This window comes from Notamacropus eugenii, chromosome 6, assembly GCF_028372415.1.
Source record: "Notamacropus eugenii isolate mMacEug1 chromosome 6, mMacEug1.pri_v2, whole genome shotgun sequence".
NCBI lineage: Eukaryota > Metazoa > Chordata > Mammalia > Diprotodontia > Macropodidae > Notamacropus > Notamacropus eugenii.
Genome location: NC_092877.1, coordinates 172,403,137 through 172,416,578, shown reverse-complemented (window position 1 = coordinate 172,416,578; position 13,442 = coordinate 172,403,137). Strand labels below are relative to the sequence as shown.

The 13,442-nt window shown below is 41.0% G+C and overlaps 1 protein-coding gene across 1 annotated transcript; it reads left to right on the top strand.

Moving 5' to 3' along the window:
• The first annotated feature begins 243 nt into the window (after nt 1-243).
• On the top strand, nt 244-12,067 carry LOC140512184 (uncharacterized). Its single transcript, XM_072621446.1, has 6 exons — nt 244-381; nt 4,939-5,043; nt 5,873-6,031; nt 6,841-7,001; nt 11,529-11,678; nt 11,825-12,067. The coding sequence occupies exons 1-6, from the start codon at nt 244-246 to the stop codon at nt 12,027-12,029; spliced, it is 918 nt and encodes a 305-aa protein (XP_072477547.1). The 3' UTR covers nt 12,030-12,067.
• Nucleotides 12,068-13,442: the final 1,375 nt, after the last annotated feature.

Below are 13,442 nucleotides of genomic sequence, written 5' to 3'. Positions count from 1 at the left end.
AGAAATATCTGTGAGACCAAGGGGCTACCTCTGGTCAATTAGTTCAGGCTCTACCCCATATAGAGGTTTACATAGTATTAAATGATTATCAATCAAACAGCAGCCCAAAAAAGGGATAAGTGAACACTGGAGTTGTTGTGTTCGATAGAGGTGTCTTGTGGAGTTGATTTCCCACAGGGAAAGGTGACTATGCCTCAGCGAGACTAGCTATTGGATGCCCTGCAGCAGAAGCACCTGGACCTCATGAGACAGATCACCCTGGTCCAGGAGACTCTGCACATTCGGGAGCAGGCCTTCAGTGAGCTGCAGGCCCAATATGAGGAGCTGCAGGACAGGCTGGAAGAGTACCAGGAGAAAGTCATGGACCTGGAAGATGAGGTGGTTGGGGGAGATGTTAAGGGATGCTTCAGGAATGGAGTGTGAAGAATGGCAGGAACGATGGGCTGGTGACTGTGGGGACTTCAAGAATGTACGGGCTAGTGATTGGGTTTTGTGATGGTTGAAGCTAGTTTCTTGGAATGTTGTGCACCCATCTCATGCTTAGCACTCCTAACTATTTTCTGGTATTGTGCTGAGTACAACTCTATGGATACAACTTCTGTACATCTGTAACATATTCTATTGGTGTGGTCTATTTCCTGGAACATTACTCTGCCTGATAAATATTCATCAAAATATTACACTCACTAAAGTGCCCAACTATCTCAGGTCCCAGGGAGCCATTACTGTGATTTCTCCCCAGCTCCAAGAGCCAAGAGGCTTCAAAAGGAAAATACAGCGTCTGAAGGATGTCGATAAGAATTTGGCTCTGGAATTACATCTCAGGAGTAGGAAAAGGTCAGCATTTTGGAACATGACAATGCAACCATTCAGGAGAAAAACAATATCTTGGAAATGACATCAATCAAGAAGGCAGCCAATTTAGCAGAGTTGAACCTGCAGGTATTTGGATCCTTATGCTAGTGGGTTGGTTCTCCTGGATCTTCAAATCAAAACACATCTTTCTTGAAGAATAGTTTGGAGGGAAACAATTTGACTGTCAGGCATAAGTAGAATTATTATTTTTTTCCTGTCTACCCTTGTGGAGACAGAATTTCTACAGTGAAAACGAGAACTTTTTTTCCTTGTTTCATAAGGTTATAGTATATTTGGTAATTTTACTCAAAAAAGTTTTCTTAAGGCACAACTTTAACCTCTGGGACTAAATGACTGACTCATGAGCTTGTTTCTTTCTTTGTTTCTTTTTTTTGTTTTACTTAGAAAGGAAGAGGGTGCTATGGTCTTGGCCATTGCTGAGAGTCTTTTCTGAGCTCCTTAGTTTGAAAATTTCTTCGGGGAAAAATAGCACTGCACTTATTTTTTTTTAAGTTTATTAATTTTTAGTTGTCAACATTCATTTCCACAATATTTTGAGTTCCAAATTTTCTCCCCATCTCTCCCCTCCCCATCCCATAATACTTTGCATTCTGATTACCCCTTCCCTCAATATGCCCTTCCTTCTATCATACCCTTCCCTTCCCTTATCCCCATCTTCTCTCCTTTCTGGCTGGGCAAGATAGATTTCTATATAACATTAACTGTATTTCTTATTTCCCAGTTGTATGTCAAACAATTCTTAATATTCGTTCCTAAAACTTTGAGTTCCATCTTCTCTCTCTTTCTCCCTCCCCACCCATCCACACGGAGAAGGAAAGCAATTCAATGTAGGCTATGTATGTGTTGTTTTGGGAAAGACTTCCATAATAGTCATGCTGTGTAAGACTCACTATATTTCCCTCCATCCATCTTACCCCCCATTTATTCTATTCTCTTTTGACCTTGTCCCTCCCCCAAAGTGTTTACTTCTAGTTACTCCTTCCTTCCATCTGCCCTCCCTTTTATCATCCCTCCCCACACCCCCTCTTTTGCCCTCCATTCTATCATAGCCCCACACTCCAATTATCACCTTATCTCCTACTTTCCTCTAGTGTAAGATAGATTTTCATACCAAATTTAGTGAGCATGTCACTCCCTCCTTATGCTTAATACAAAGAGAGTAAGCTTCACTTTTTCCCTCTCAACTTCCTCCCTTTTCTTGTCAATTGAAAATTTTTTCTTATCTCTTTTATGTGAGATAATTTGCCCCATTTCCTCTCTCCCTTTCTCCTCCCAATATATTCCTATCTCACCTCTTAATTTTATTTCTTTAGATATCATCCCTTCTTATTCAATTCACCCAATACACTCCTCTCTCTCTCTCTCTCTCTCTCTCTCTCTCTCTCTCTCTCTCTCTCTCTCTCTCTCTCTCTCTCTCTCTCTCTTTCTCCATACAAGTGTGTGTGTGTGTGTGTGTGTGTGTGTGTGTGTGTGTGTGTGGTACAATCTGTCCAACTACACAAATACTGAGAAAAGTCTCGAGTTGCAAATATTATATTTCCATGTGAGAATGTAAAGATTTGAACTTTAGAATGTGCCTTGTGATTTCTGTTTTCTGATTACCTTTCCATGTTTGTCTTGATTCTTGTGTTTGAAAGTCAAATTTTCTATTCATTTCTGGTCTTTTCATCGAAAAAACTTGAAAATCCTGTATTTCATTGAGTAACCATTTTTTCCACTGAAGTATTATTCTCAGTTTTGCCCTTTAGGTGACTCTTGCTTTTAATCTCAATTCCCTCGAATTCTTGAATATCATATTCTAAGCCCTTTGATTCCTTAAGTTAGAAGGTGTGAAATCTTGTGTTGTCTTGATCCTATTTCCACGATATTCGAATTGTTTCTTTCTAGATGCTTGCAACACTTTCTCCTTGACCTAGGAACTCTGAAATTTGGTTGCAATACTCATAGCAGTTTCTGTCTTCCGATCTCTTTCAGGAGGTGATTGGTGGTTTCTCTCAATTTTTATTTTACCCTCTGGTTCTAGAATATCAGGGTAGTTTTCCTCAATAATTTCATGAACTATAATGTCTAGGCTCTTTTTTTGTTCATAAATTTCAGGTAGTCCATAAGTTTTGAATTGTCTCTCCTGGATCTATTTTCCAGGTCAGTTGTTTTTCCAATGAGATATTTCAAATTATCTACTACTTTCCATTCTTTTGGATTTGTTTTGTAATTTCTTGGTTTCCCATAAAGTCATTCACTTCCATCCGCTCCATTCTCATTATTATACAACTATTTTCTTCAGTGATCTTTTGAACCTTCTTTTCCATTAGGCTAATCCTACTTTGTAAAGCATTCCACCCTCCTTTCTCCTTGGTGAAGGACCTTTTTCACTGACCTTTGAAACTGTCTTTGTCATTTGTGGATTGAGCAATTTGGAAAATGCTGCAGCTGGTGGGTCCCTGAAACCTATTCCATATCTCGTCCCTGCCACATCATGCTGTCCACCCTGGACTATGTGCTACTCTGCATCTTCTGTGATAACACTTTCCTGGTGGCCTTCCAGGCTGTCTTGGGCTGCAGCTCTCTGTCCCTTTTTGGTTTCTGCTGCTCCAGAATTTGTTTAGTCATATTTACAGGTATTTTATGGGCTATGTGGGGCTCTTCCACAGCTTCTTCTTTCTACTCTGTCATTTTGACTCTGCCCCCCATCCCTCATACTGCCTTTATCAGGGACCTGACCAAGGAGCCCACTAGAGATCATGCTTGCCTGAGAAGGCCAAGAAACACCACTAAATTCTCCACATTCTGCAAGCTATGTAGTCCATTTTTACCTAGTTTCTCTGGGAGAGTATCTTAGTCTCTTCACAGAAGCTCAAAATTCTGAGGCTTGCTTTTAAGTGGCACATTGGAGAGTCCAGGGTCCTTCTTGGAACTAGTGCCTAGAAGAGCATACAGCTCCCACTCTAATGTCTCCTGCTGTAGCAATGCTGTCACCCAACACCAGTTCTAGTTTTTACACTGACTGTGGTTACCCAGATACTTGACAGGACAATGTGACACCCCACTGCCTTAGTGTTGTCTAGGTCAAAGTGGTTCTGCAGAAAAAAGTAGAGGAAGACCAGAAAATCAACCAGCTGATTCAGGCATTCCTGAGGGCACTAAAGTGTTCGGCCTTGAGGCCGATGGGCTACCCGAGTCTTACCTTACCTGTCACAGGTCTTTGGTGGCCAAACCGGATAAACGTATTGAGAGAAGAGACTTTCCAGAGTTGAATAAGGGTTAGGCTTTATTCAGGGTCTTGGTTACATATGCAGGGTGAATTCTTCCTCAGGAGAGAGGAATCCTCCTCCTCCCAAGGAGGCAAAGATCGTATAGCAAGAGAATGGGAATGGGAGAGGGGAGGGACCCTCTGCCCTCTAAGGGCCCCTCAGCGCGAAGAGCGCCTTCAGGCTTTCCTGACCCTACTTAAGCTCTCCTGCCGCATAGTTTGCACCTGAATATCGTGCCTGCTCTAAGCCTTTAGCTAGACAACAACAGGTGTGCTCAGACCATGGGTTAATCTCAAGGGGAGGATGCTCTCCCCAGCAAGTTTCCCATGGAGAAGAGGCAGAAATGCACGAGATAGCCCGGGTCTCACGCCTCAATTCCCAGCTGTTCCCTGGGGGGCCTCATGAGAACTCTGAGGTTAAAAGTCCTCACCTTTACCTGCCCGAGACTGTCCACATGAAACTGAGCTTACACCCCCAACACTAAAGACTAAGAATTCCAATGTTCACAGATTCCAGGAGCAGGTATGTGGGTACTCAGGTGGATGTGAGTGGATGTGGCTGCTCCTGCTGCCTCTGAATCTCAGACTAGCCCTCACCAGGGGCCATGTGGGCGTGGTCGTTGCCAGATCTGGAAATACATATCACAGAGATGGGAGTGTCAAAGCCTTTCTCAACATCATTCAAGGAGTACTATTGAAAGGCATTTTTGTCTGCACCAGAAGTAAAAAGGTCTGCTTATTTGCCTGTTCATTTCACAGAAAATGTAACTTAATAGGCTTCTTGGCCTGACTCTTGCCTCCCCTTGCCACAGGTGGCAGCAAGTAAGATCAAAGCCGTTCACAACCAACTACATTTCAAAGCTGCCACCTTGGAACTCAGTGAACTTAAGAAGGAGCTGCAGGCCAAATGGCTAAGAGTCTCCAGGCAGACACATATAGGCTGTTGTGAGTGTTGCCCTACTGAGATTTGTCTGGGGTCCGACTCCAGAATTCAAATCTGGCTTCAGGCACTTAGTGCGCTAAGCCTTCACCCTCTGTATGCTTCAGCTGTCTCAGCTCTTAAGATGGGGATGTTGATAGCATCTATTCCAACAAGGTTGTTGTGATGATCATATGAGATGATCATTGTAAAGTGTTCTGCACAGTTCCTGGCCCATACTAGGTGCTGAATAAATGAAGCCATTCATGGTATTATTATTATTGCATTCCAGTATCTCCTGAGGTGCAGAAGCCAGAGACATAGGCACAATGTCTTTTCATGTCTGGGTCGTTACCACTGCAGTCTTTCCTGGTAAGATCATGTTTGTCCTTGGACTTGATGTCTATCCAGCACTGGGAGGATGGGTAGGATCAGGAGGAACAGCTCAGGTTATTTGGCTCCCTTTCTAGGGCAACTTCAAAAAGCAGCTTTTAGCTGATGTAAGGGAAAGGCAGTGTTTATGCCAGCATAAAAATTCCTTGGTAGCACATGTGAGGATAACTAGAAAGGGTGTAGTAAATCAACCTTGAAACAGATATGGTGTCTGTGAGTAGTGCAAACAGCACCAGGTGAGGATCATCAGGCAGACTTGTCAAAAACATGTAGTTATCAGACATCGGTGCTTAAGTGTTTTTTGGAGTCTGTGTGCTCATAAATCGCTAGTGCTCAGACACATCACAGTATGTCTTGTATTCATGACATTAACAAGATGCAAAATACAATGATAGGTGCCATCACTTCTAGACTGGACATTGATTGGTTCATAGCCAAAGCAGTTGCAAATCAGGATAGAAATATTATTTTTGCTTGATATTCTTGTGTTCATCCTTAGGACACAGGAGGAAAAACACCGCTTGGAAGTGTCTCAGTTGAAGCTGGAGTTGGCAGAAGCTCAGGCTGAGCTGCAGCAAGGCAAGATGAGCAAGGTAATGCCCCCTTACCTGAGCTCCCTCGTGGGGAAGAAGGTTCTCCCCAGGACAGCTCACGTGGTCAGGCTGCAGAGCCTTGGCCAGCAGAATCATGTTCCTTCTCTAGCTGCCAGTTTGTAGTTACGTAATGTTCCAAGAAGAAGAGGTTTTTGTGATGGAAAGATCTTTAGGGCCCCAACAGGTGGCAGGTTCTGGAATTTATCCTGCTCAGGAGATGTGGAGTGATCGTAATCCAACGCAGAAAACTGTTCCTGAATATCTCTGGTCAGAGGTCAGAGGTCCCAGTCATCTTTTGCTTTGGGCCATGGCACTCCCAAGGCTCACTCTGTATGGGCTCTTCCTGCTATGTCTTTAGAGGACTTTCATAAGTTTGAGGATGATTGCTGTAATTCATCTATCTGAAATAAATGTACCAGTAAAATAAAGGTGAAACCTGATGACCCATTGTATAAGTAACAGTTGCTTATGATGTCAAAAGTGCTTCATGGAAAATTCTCATCCACTGGTTCATATGAGCTTGACAAATTCATATAATGCCCATCAGTCCCCACATGTCAAGTGTTTTACAAACATGAAAATGCAATATAAATATTAGCTAAGACTTGAGGGGCATCAAAAACCGACATTGTACTTGCTGAGTTTGGGGGCCCTCCTGTCAATAACTGGGTAACATTATGCACATTTAGAAAGTTTGGGTTTGCTCATGTGTACCATTATTTTATCTGTCTCCCTCCCTCCCCCTGCAATTTTTCTCTGTGTCTCTAAAAGGTAGGCACTAATAACACAAATAATGCATTTTTTTTCAGAAGAAGGACCTGAAGGTAGAGACCAAATCCTCCCCTGTGACTCCCATTCAACTTTCAGACTGCCCTGTCCCTGCCTTCCTTCTAGAGGAGCTGTTCAATTCCCAGCCCACTGTGAGCAAGGAGAAGCTGCACAGCCTGCACATTTCTCTCCACCAACTGAGGTAGGACCTTTTCTTTATCATTTATTATAGTAAAGGAACTATGTTTGGAACATGCTTTCATGTCATTTATGCCAAATACCCAACAAGTGGATCTGCCAACCTAAAACTTTCTTGCTTCCCTGTGACTCTGTGCCATGTTGCTTCCTCTCACAAGATGACGAAAGGTTCAGACTTGAACAGGATCAACTATGGACTCCGACTGCCAACTCCCACCTGAACAAAACTCCCCGTGAACAGGTCCCCAACACAGGGTGCACCTCTAACCCAGGCCTTCCCAACCTGTGGTCCATGGGCCCTGTGGTACTCACCAGAGTATTTCAGAAGGCTTGGCCACTGAGAAGTGGAGAGGAAAACATCCTTTTTGTGGAGAGGATGTCCTTGGGCCCACTGCATCCAGCTCCAGAGTCCAAGGGCCACAGGTTGCACAGGCCTGCTCCAACCCCTACCAGGAGACCTCCCCTCATGGGCAGCCCTGGCCAGAGTGGGATATCTCTCAGTGATTTTGTTTTTTCCACTCATCCATCCTTTATTGATATATAATGTGTGTGCAACTAGGATTGAGAACAGGAGATACAACTTTGGAGAGCCATACAAACAACTCTAGTGTACAGACACACATAATATAGAAAGACTGGCATCTTTAAGTTTTAGATGCTTCAAAGGAAGGGAGACCGAATTGGACCATTCTCAGAGGCGTTTTGGATTCTACTCTGCAGTGATTGCAGACAAGGGCTTCCAAGGCAAGGAGAACGGCATGAAAGAAGGCAAGATTAAGCAGAGCTAAGACTCTAGAGAAACCCCCTGGCGTCTGATGCCAGGGGAGAGGCTTTGTTAATCAGTAGCTAGACATAGAGGCAGCTAGGTCAGCCTCTCCATCACCTGCTTGCCTTCTCACTGAGACTGCTTTCTTCTTCTGTAGCCCAGGACAATTTTAAGCCATGTGAAATGCCTGATGGGGGTCAAGAAAAATTGGACAACACAGAACATCACAACCCTACATCATTTGGTCAATATTCTTTGTTTTGACCAGTTTGGAAGATGTCTTTAAATTCTTTTAATTGGCATACTTTTGATTGTGAGGGAGGTTGAACAGAACAAAAGGCTCTCACTTTTAAATTTTAATTTAAATTCTTAAATTTAAATTCTTAAATTTAAATTTTAACTTAAATTTAAACTTCTTAAAAGATTTATGTCATTGTGGAAATAGAGGAAGAAGAAACAAGCATTGGGACTAGGGCTCCAGCTGGATGATCTACCTGAGAACAAAGAGGCAGCCCCTCCTGCTGCATTTTTGTTTTCTTTACAAAGGAGAATCCAATTTACACTGAAATAGCTGTTTGACAAGAAGATGCCTGAGTTAACAAAGGTATCTGACTGCCTTTGGCCACTTCAGGGTACCAGGCGCAGTTGAGCTCTCCAGGCACTGGGAAAAATAGGGCAGATGTCACTGGTGAGGCCACAAACTAAGATTTGAGGAAAATCATGGAGCACAGGAGAGGACCAAAGGAGGGCGAATGTCCTGATCTTCTAAAAAGGGAAGAGAACGAAGTCTGCACATGTGGAATAAGGAGGGTGGCCTCTGTTGCTGAGAAATTATAGATCATGCTATTCAGAGGGTGGCTAGAAAACTGCCAGAAAAGCAGGGAGTGTCAACGGCTGGTGTTAGCTTTCCCAAAGTCACACCCAGTTCATTTCATCTCCCTTCTTCTCAGGGTGATTAGACAGCTCAGGAAGGGGAATGCTGGAGTTATCCTCTATCTAGATTGAATGCTGGAGTTATCCTCTATCTAGATTTTAGCCAATCATTTGACCAAGTTACCCATGCAGTCTTTTCCAAAACTAGTGAAGAAAGCGGCTATAAAGTAGTAACTTCAGATGGATTTACAAGGAGATGAAAGACCAGACTGAAGTCATAGTCATACCTCAGTGACTTAGGCATAGATGGAATGCTTTTCCAAAACAGTTAGCACTTCTAACACTCAGGATGCCAAAAGATCTCATATGGTAAAGTTATTAGGTCCAATCTAGTAAGATGAAATTATTTTTGGTCTCTTTGATTATGAACTTGACAAACATCAACCAATATGACTATGTCTCTCACCTTAGAAGAAAGAGGGAAAAGAGAATTGTGTATGAAATCATGAATCCCTTTTATACATAGTTTGGGTAGTTTTAAAGTATGCATTTATTCTATGTGACTTACATAGACTTCTTGTCTATGTCCCCTTTCTGAACTTGATTTTCTTCTTTGCTGGATGTTTTTAAATGTGTTTTGTACAGCATTTTTTTTTTTATTTTTGGCATCAGTATCTTCTTGTTACACTTGCCCCCCAAGTATTCATATCCTTCTTTCTGAACCCTCCTGAAGAAAACGTAATCCACCCCCATTCTAACAGAGTAATGTTATAGGGGAGGGGGGGAATCACACATCCGTTATCGCTAAAGATAGTATGATTCTGCACTTATAGTCTGTACCAAGAGGATGGAGGCCTGCTTCATTACTAGTCTTCTGGAGTCATTGATTCATCACTGCATTGCCCAGCATCTTAAGTCTTTTGGAGGAATTTCTCTTGTCAGCTCATATGTCATCCTAGATTGCACTGTATTCCTTTTATAACTCTATACTGTGCAGCAATATTCTCTTCCATTCATATGCCGTATTTTCAGTCATTCTCTAATGGATGAACACATCATCAGTCTTCAGTTCTTTGCTGTAGCAAAAAATGCTGCCATAAATATTTTGCATGTATCAATCCTTTCCTTCTTTGGTCTCTTTGGAGTACAAAATTATTTACTAGAATAAAATAATTAAAGATCAAAAAATCTACTTCACGAACAAAATACAGGGACAAGTACTATTAGGCAGTGATTGTCGTGAAAGAATCTCACCTTTTAGAGCATTCCGAGCTCCAGTTGAATCAGTAGTGTAATATGGCAGACAAGAGAGCTAGAGTGATCTTTGCTGAAATAAGAAATGAACATACCCAGACTAAGAAGGCAATCATCTCTCTGTACCTTGTCCCAGTAAGTGCACATCCAAAAGGCAATATGAAGCTCATTGGTAAAGTAGAAAGTATCGTCATAATGATTGGTGGTCTTCAGGCCCTGCCAGCTTATCTAGGGAGGAACAGGCCATGATTACCTGGGGAAAAAGGATATATGTAGGAATTGTGGCAGTTTTCAAGTATTTGAAAGGCAGTCACATGGAAGGGAGTTGAGTTCCATGTGTCAGAATGCCAAACAGTGGAATTAATAAAGTCACCACAATTCCAGCTGACACAAAGGGGAATGGGTGTTCTCAAGAGGTGGTCCATTCTCTATCCCAGCAGGTCTTTAGGGAGAGGGCCTAAGGTTATTTGCTTTTGGTGGATTTTTGTCGAAGTTTAGGTTGGCATGTATGGATGCCTAGGTCCTCAGAACTCATAATTTCTGAGGGGTTTTCAAGAGATGATTTTTGATGTATATGTTGTCAATTGTCTGTTGATAGATCACCTTTGATCCATTAGGGGATGAGTGATTCCTTTGAATATTTCTAGTACTTTAAAACATCACAATATGATAGACTATGCTTAATGGAGCTATTTAGTCTGTACTGATTTTGATTCTCTTGGTTATTGGTGAACAGATAAGAGTGTTGTGTGGTTTTAATGTCTAATCCTATGTTCCTCTTCTCAACAGATAAAAAAATCTTGAAGTATAATTTCATTTTCATCTAACTTTGGGTTTCCTTAAGTGCTTAACTGTACGATCTTACTCCAATTGATGTTAATATATAGAATAAAGTTGAGAACCCAAGTTTATATTCAGCCACAACCAGTTGTTAACAAGGGCTTTCTGTTTGCTTTGGAAACTAATATTTTAAATAATTGTGGTAGAAAATTATTACAGCTCTTCCTGCTGTTCCTGGGATTCCTTTTACATAGTATTTATTCCTGTGACTTGTTTCCTTTTCTTAAAAGGCAACAAATGGATAGTTTTCAACACCAAATGGAAGATCAAACAATTAAAATATACGAATCGATGCTTTCCTGGACTCTTTGATAGATTGTCACTTAATGGACTTCTCCATTACCTGCCCATCTCCTGCTTCTAGGAAACTCGAAATTTCCTTCTTTGACTGAACCACCCTGTCAACAGCCAGCCAGTAGTGAAACAGTGACTTTATATCTGAATCAGCTTTATTTTCCTCCAGAGAAGAAAACATTTCTTTTGGACTTTTTACTTTATTTTTCAAATACATGCATTGTATATAGTTGGTTGTGTACAAATAGTAAAATTATAACGATTTCATTGTTGCAAAATCCCCTTTTGCAATTTCAAAATTCCTTGGATTACCTTTCTTTTTCTTCTGGCTCATTGTCATGTTTAAGTCTGCTGCTAGAAAATCTGGTATACAGAGTATTTAGGGAACCTGACATGTACTGGTAAGGTTTTTAGAAAAATGATTATTTTATTTAGGATACCTTTCCAACACAAAAATGCCTACATGATGGGTTTTATTTTGTTTCCATCACCTTTCTTTCTCAGCTGTTTGCAAAGAAACATTGCTTCTCTTTCAGTGGGACCAGCCTTCCCCTCTCTAGCTGACGCACCAAAGTTCCTAAGTTGCATTTGGGGGAACTGTCACCAGAAGGTTTATAAGGACCTTGGGTCCCACACAAGCAGAGGAAAAACATGGTAAGTGGGAAGATGAGGGAGTGAATAAGAGGGAGGGAGGGAAAGGAAAGGGGAATATGCTCCTGGTTTGTATTCCTGGATCCATTTTATCTTGGCAGAGTGGTCAAAGACAGAATAACAACAAGGATCTCTCTTCTCTCCTTCAGTTGTGAAAACCTGAGGTTTATACCTGAAACTGACATCAGACAAGAGTCACCTCAGCCAAATGAAACTAGTGAAACCATGGAGAAAAGTACAATCCCAGGAGACTGGACTTTTAGAGCATGTTGGATAGTTTTACAAAAAAAAAAAAGAAAAAAAAAGAAAACTTCCCTTTCTGTCACTTTCCTGCTCAGGAGTCATTGTTTCTGATGTAGAGGAATGGAAAAAATTAAAAAATTAAGACACCACATCAGTGTAGATTTCTGCTTGCTTTGTGTTCATGGTGTTCTGGAAACATAGAATACATTCCTTTACAAATAAGCATCCCTGCATAGGCCACACTTCAGCTCCTCCCAACACTCTACCAAAACTAAATATCATCAGAAGGCTAGGTGAGAAGGCTAGCAGTTTGTGAAATTTGGATTTTTCATTGAGTTTTATTTAAAAAAAAAACCCTAGAAATACAGCTGCAGTAAAGAGTTGGAGATTTCTGTGTTTGTAATCTGTAGGGATGAGAGGGAATAAGCCCCAATGAGTATTCTGCATAATAACTGGCCTGAAAATGATGTAATGAAGGAGTCCTGATCAGTCCAGACATGCTCATGCTTACTCTGAAAGTGACAGAAGCATAATTACTCTCCTGGAGTAAAAAGTACTATATTCTTAAGCCATTCGTGGTGTTCTCTTTTTTATTTTTAATTTTCAAAGTTCACTTCTATAAGTTTTAAATTTTCTCCCTCTCCCTTCCCGACTACATGCAATCTAATATAGACTTTACACACACATTCCTATGGAAAACATTCATATCAGTCAGCTTGCATGGCAGAATTGTAGCAAATGGAACAAACCATGAGATAGAAAACAAAACAAAACAAAATAAAAAGGAAAAGGGTCTTCTTTGCTCTCCATTGTGACTCTTTAGTTATTTTCTCTGAATGTGGGTGGCATTTACCATCGTAGTCCTTTGGAAATGTTTAACGTCCTTGCATTGCTGAGAAGGGCTAAGTCTATGAAAATCAGTCATCATATACTGAGGCTATTTCTGTGAACAATGATCTCCTGTTCCTACTCACTTCAATCAGAGTCAGTTCATAGAAATCTTTGAAGGATTTTTAAAATTCTGCCTGTTTGTCATTTCTAATATCTAAATAGTATTTGGTTATATTTATATGCCACAAGTTGTTCAGCAACAACCCAACTGATGACCATCCCCTGAATATCCAGTTATTGTACATCACAAAAAGAGGTGTGAGAAATATTTTTATACATGTGGTTCTTTTTCCATTTTAGAATCTCTTTGGTATACAGCCCCAGGAGTGTTATTGCTGGGTCAATAGTTATGCACACTTTTGTAAATCTTTGGTAATAGCTCCAAATTGCTTTCCAGAATGGTTAGATCAGCTCATAGTTCCACCAACAATGAATCAGTCTTCAAATTTCTCACATCTATTCCAATATTGATCATTTTTCTGTTTTCATATTAGCTAATCTCATAGGCATGATGGAATACCTAACAGTTGTTTTCATTTGCCTCATTTTATACAAAAGAGATTTAGAGCATTTTTCTTAGGAATATAGCTTTAATTTCTTCCTCTGAAAATTGCCAATTCATATCTTTGACCA

Excerpts from the sequence above, each read along its gene's own strand:
- LOC140512184 (XM_072621446.1), top strand. The coding sequence starts at position 244 with ATGAGACAGATCACCCTGGTCCAGGAGACTCTGCACATTCGGGAGCAG. Across the intron at positions 382-4,938 it reads TGGACCTGGAAGATGAGGTG|GTGGCAGCAAGTAAGATCAA; the intron begins GTTGGGGGAGAT and ends CCCTTGCCACAG. Across the intron at positions 7,002-11,528 it reads ATTTCTCTCCACCAACTGAG|CTGTTTGCAAAGAAACATTG; the intron begins GTAGGACCTTTT and ends TTTCTTTCTCAG.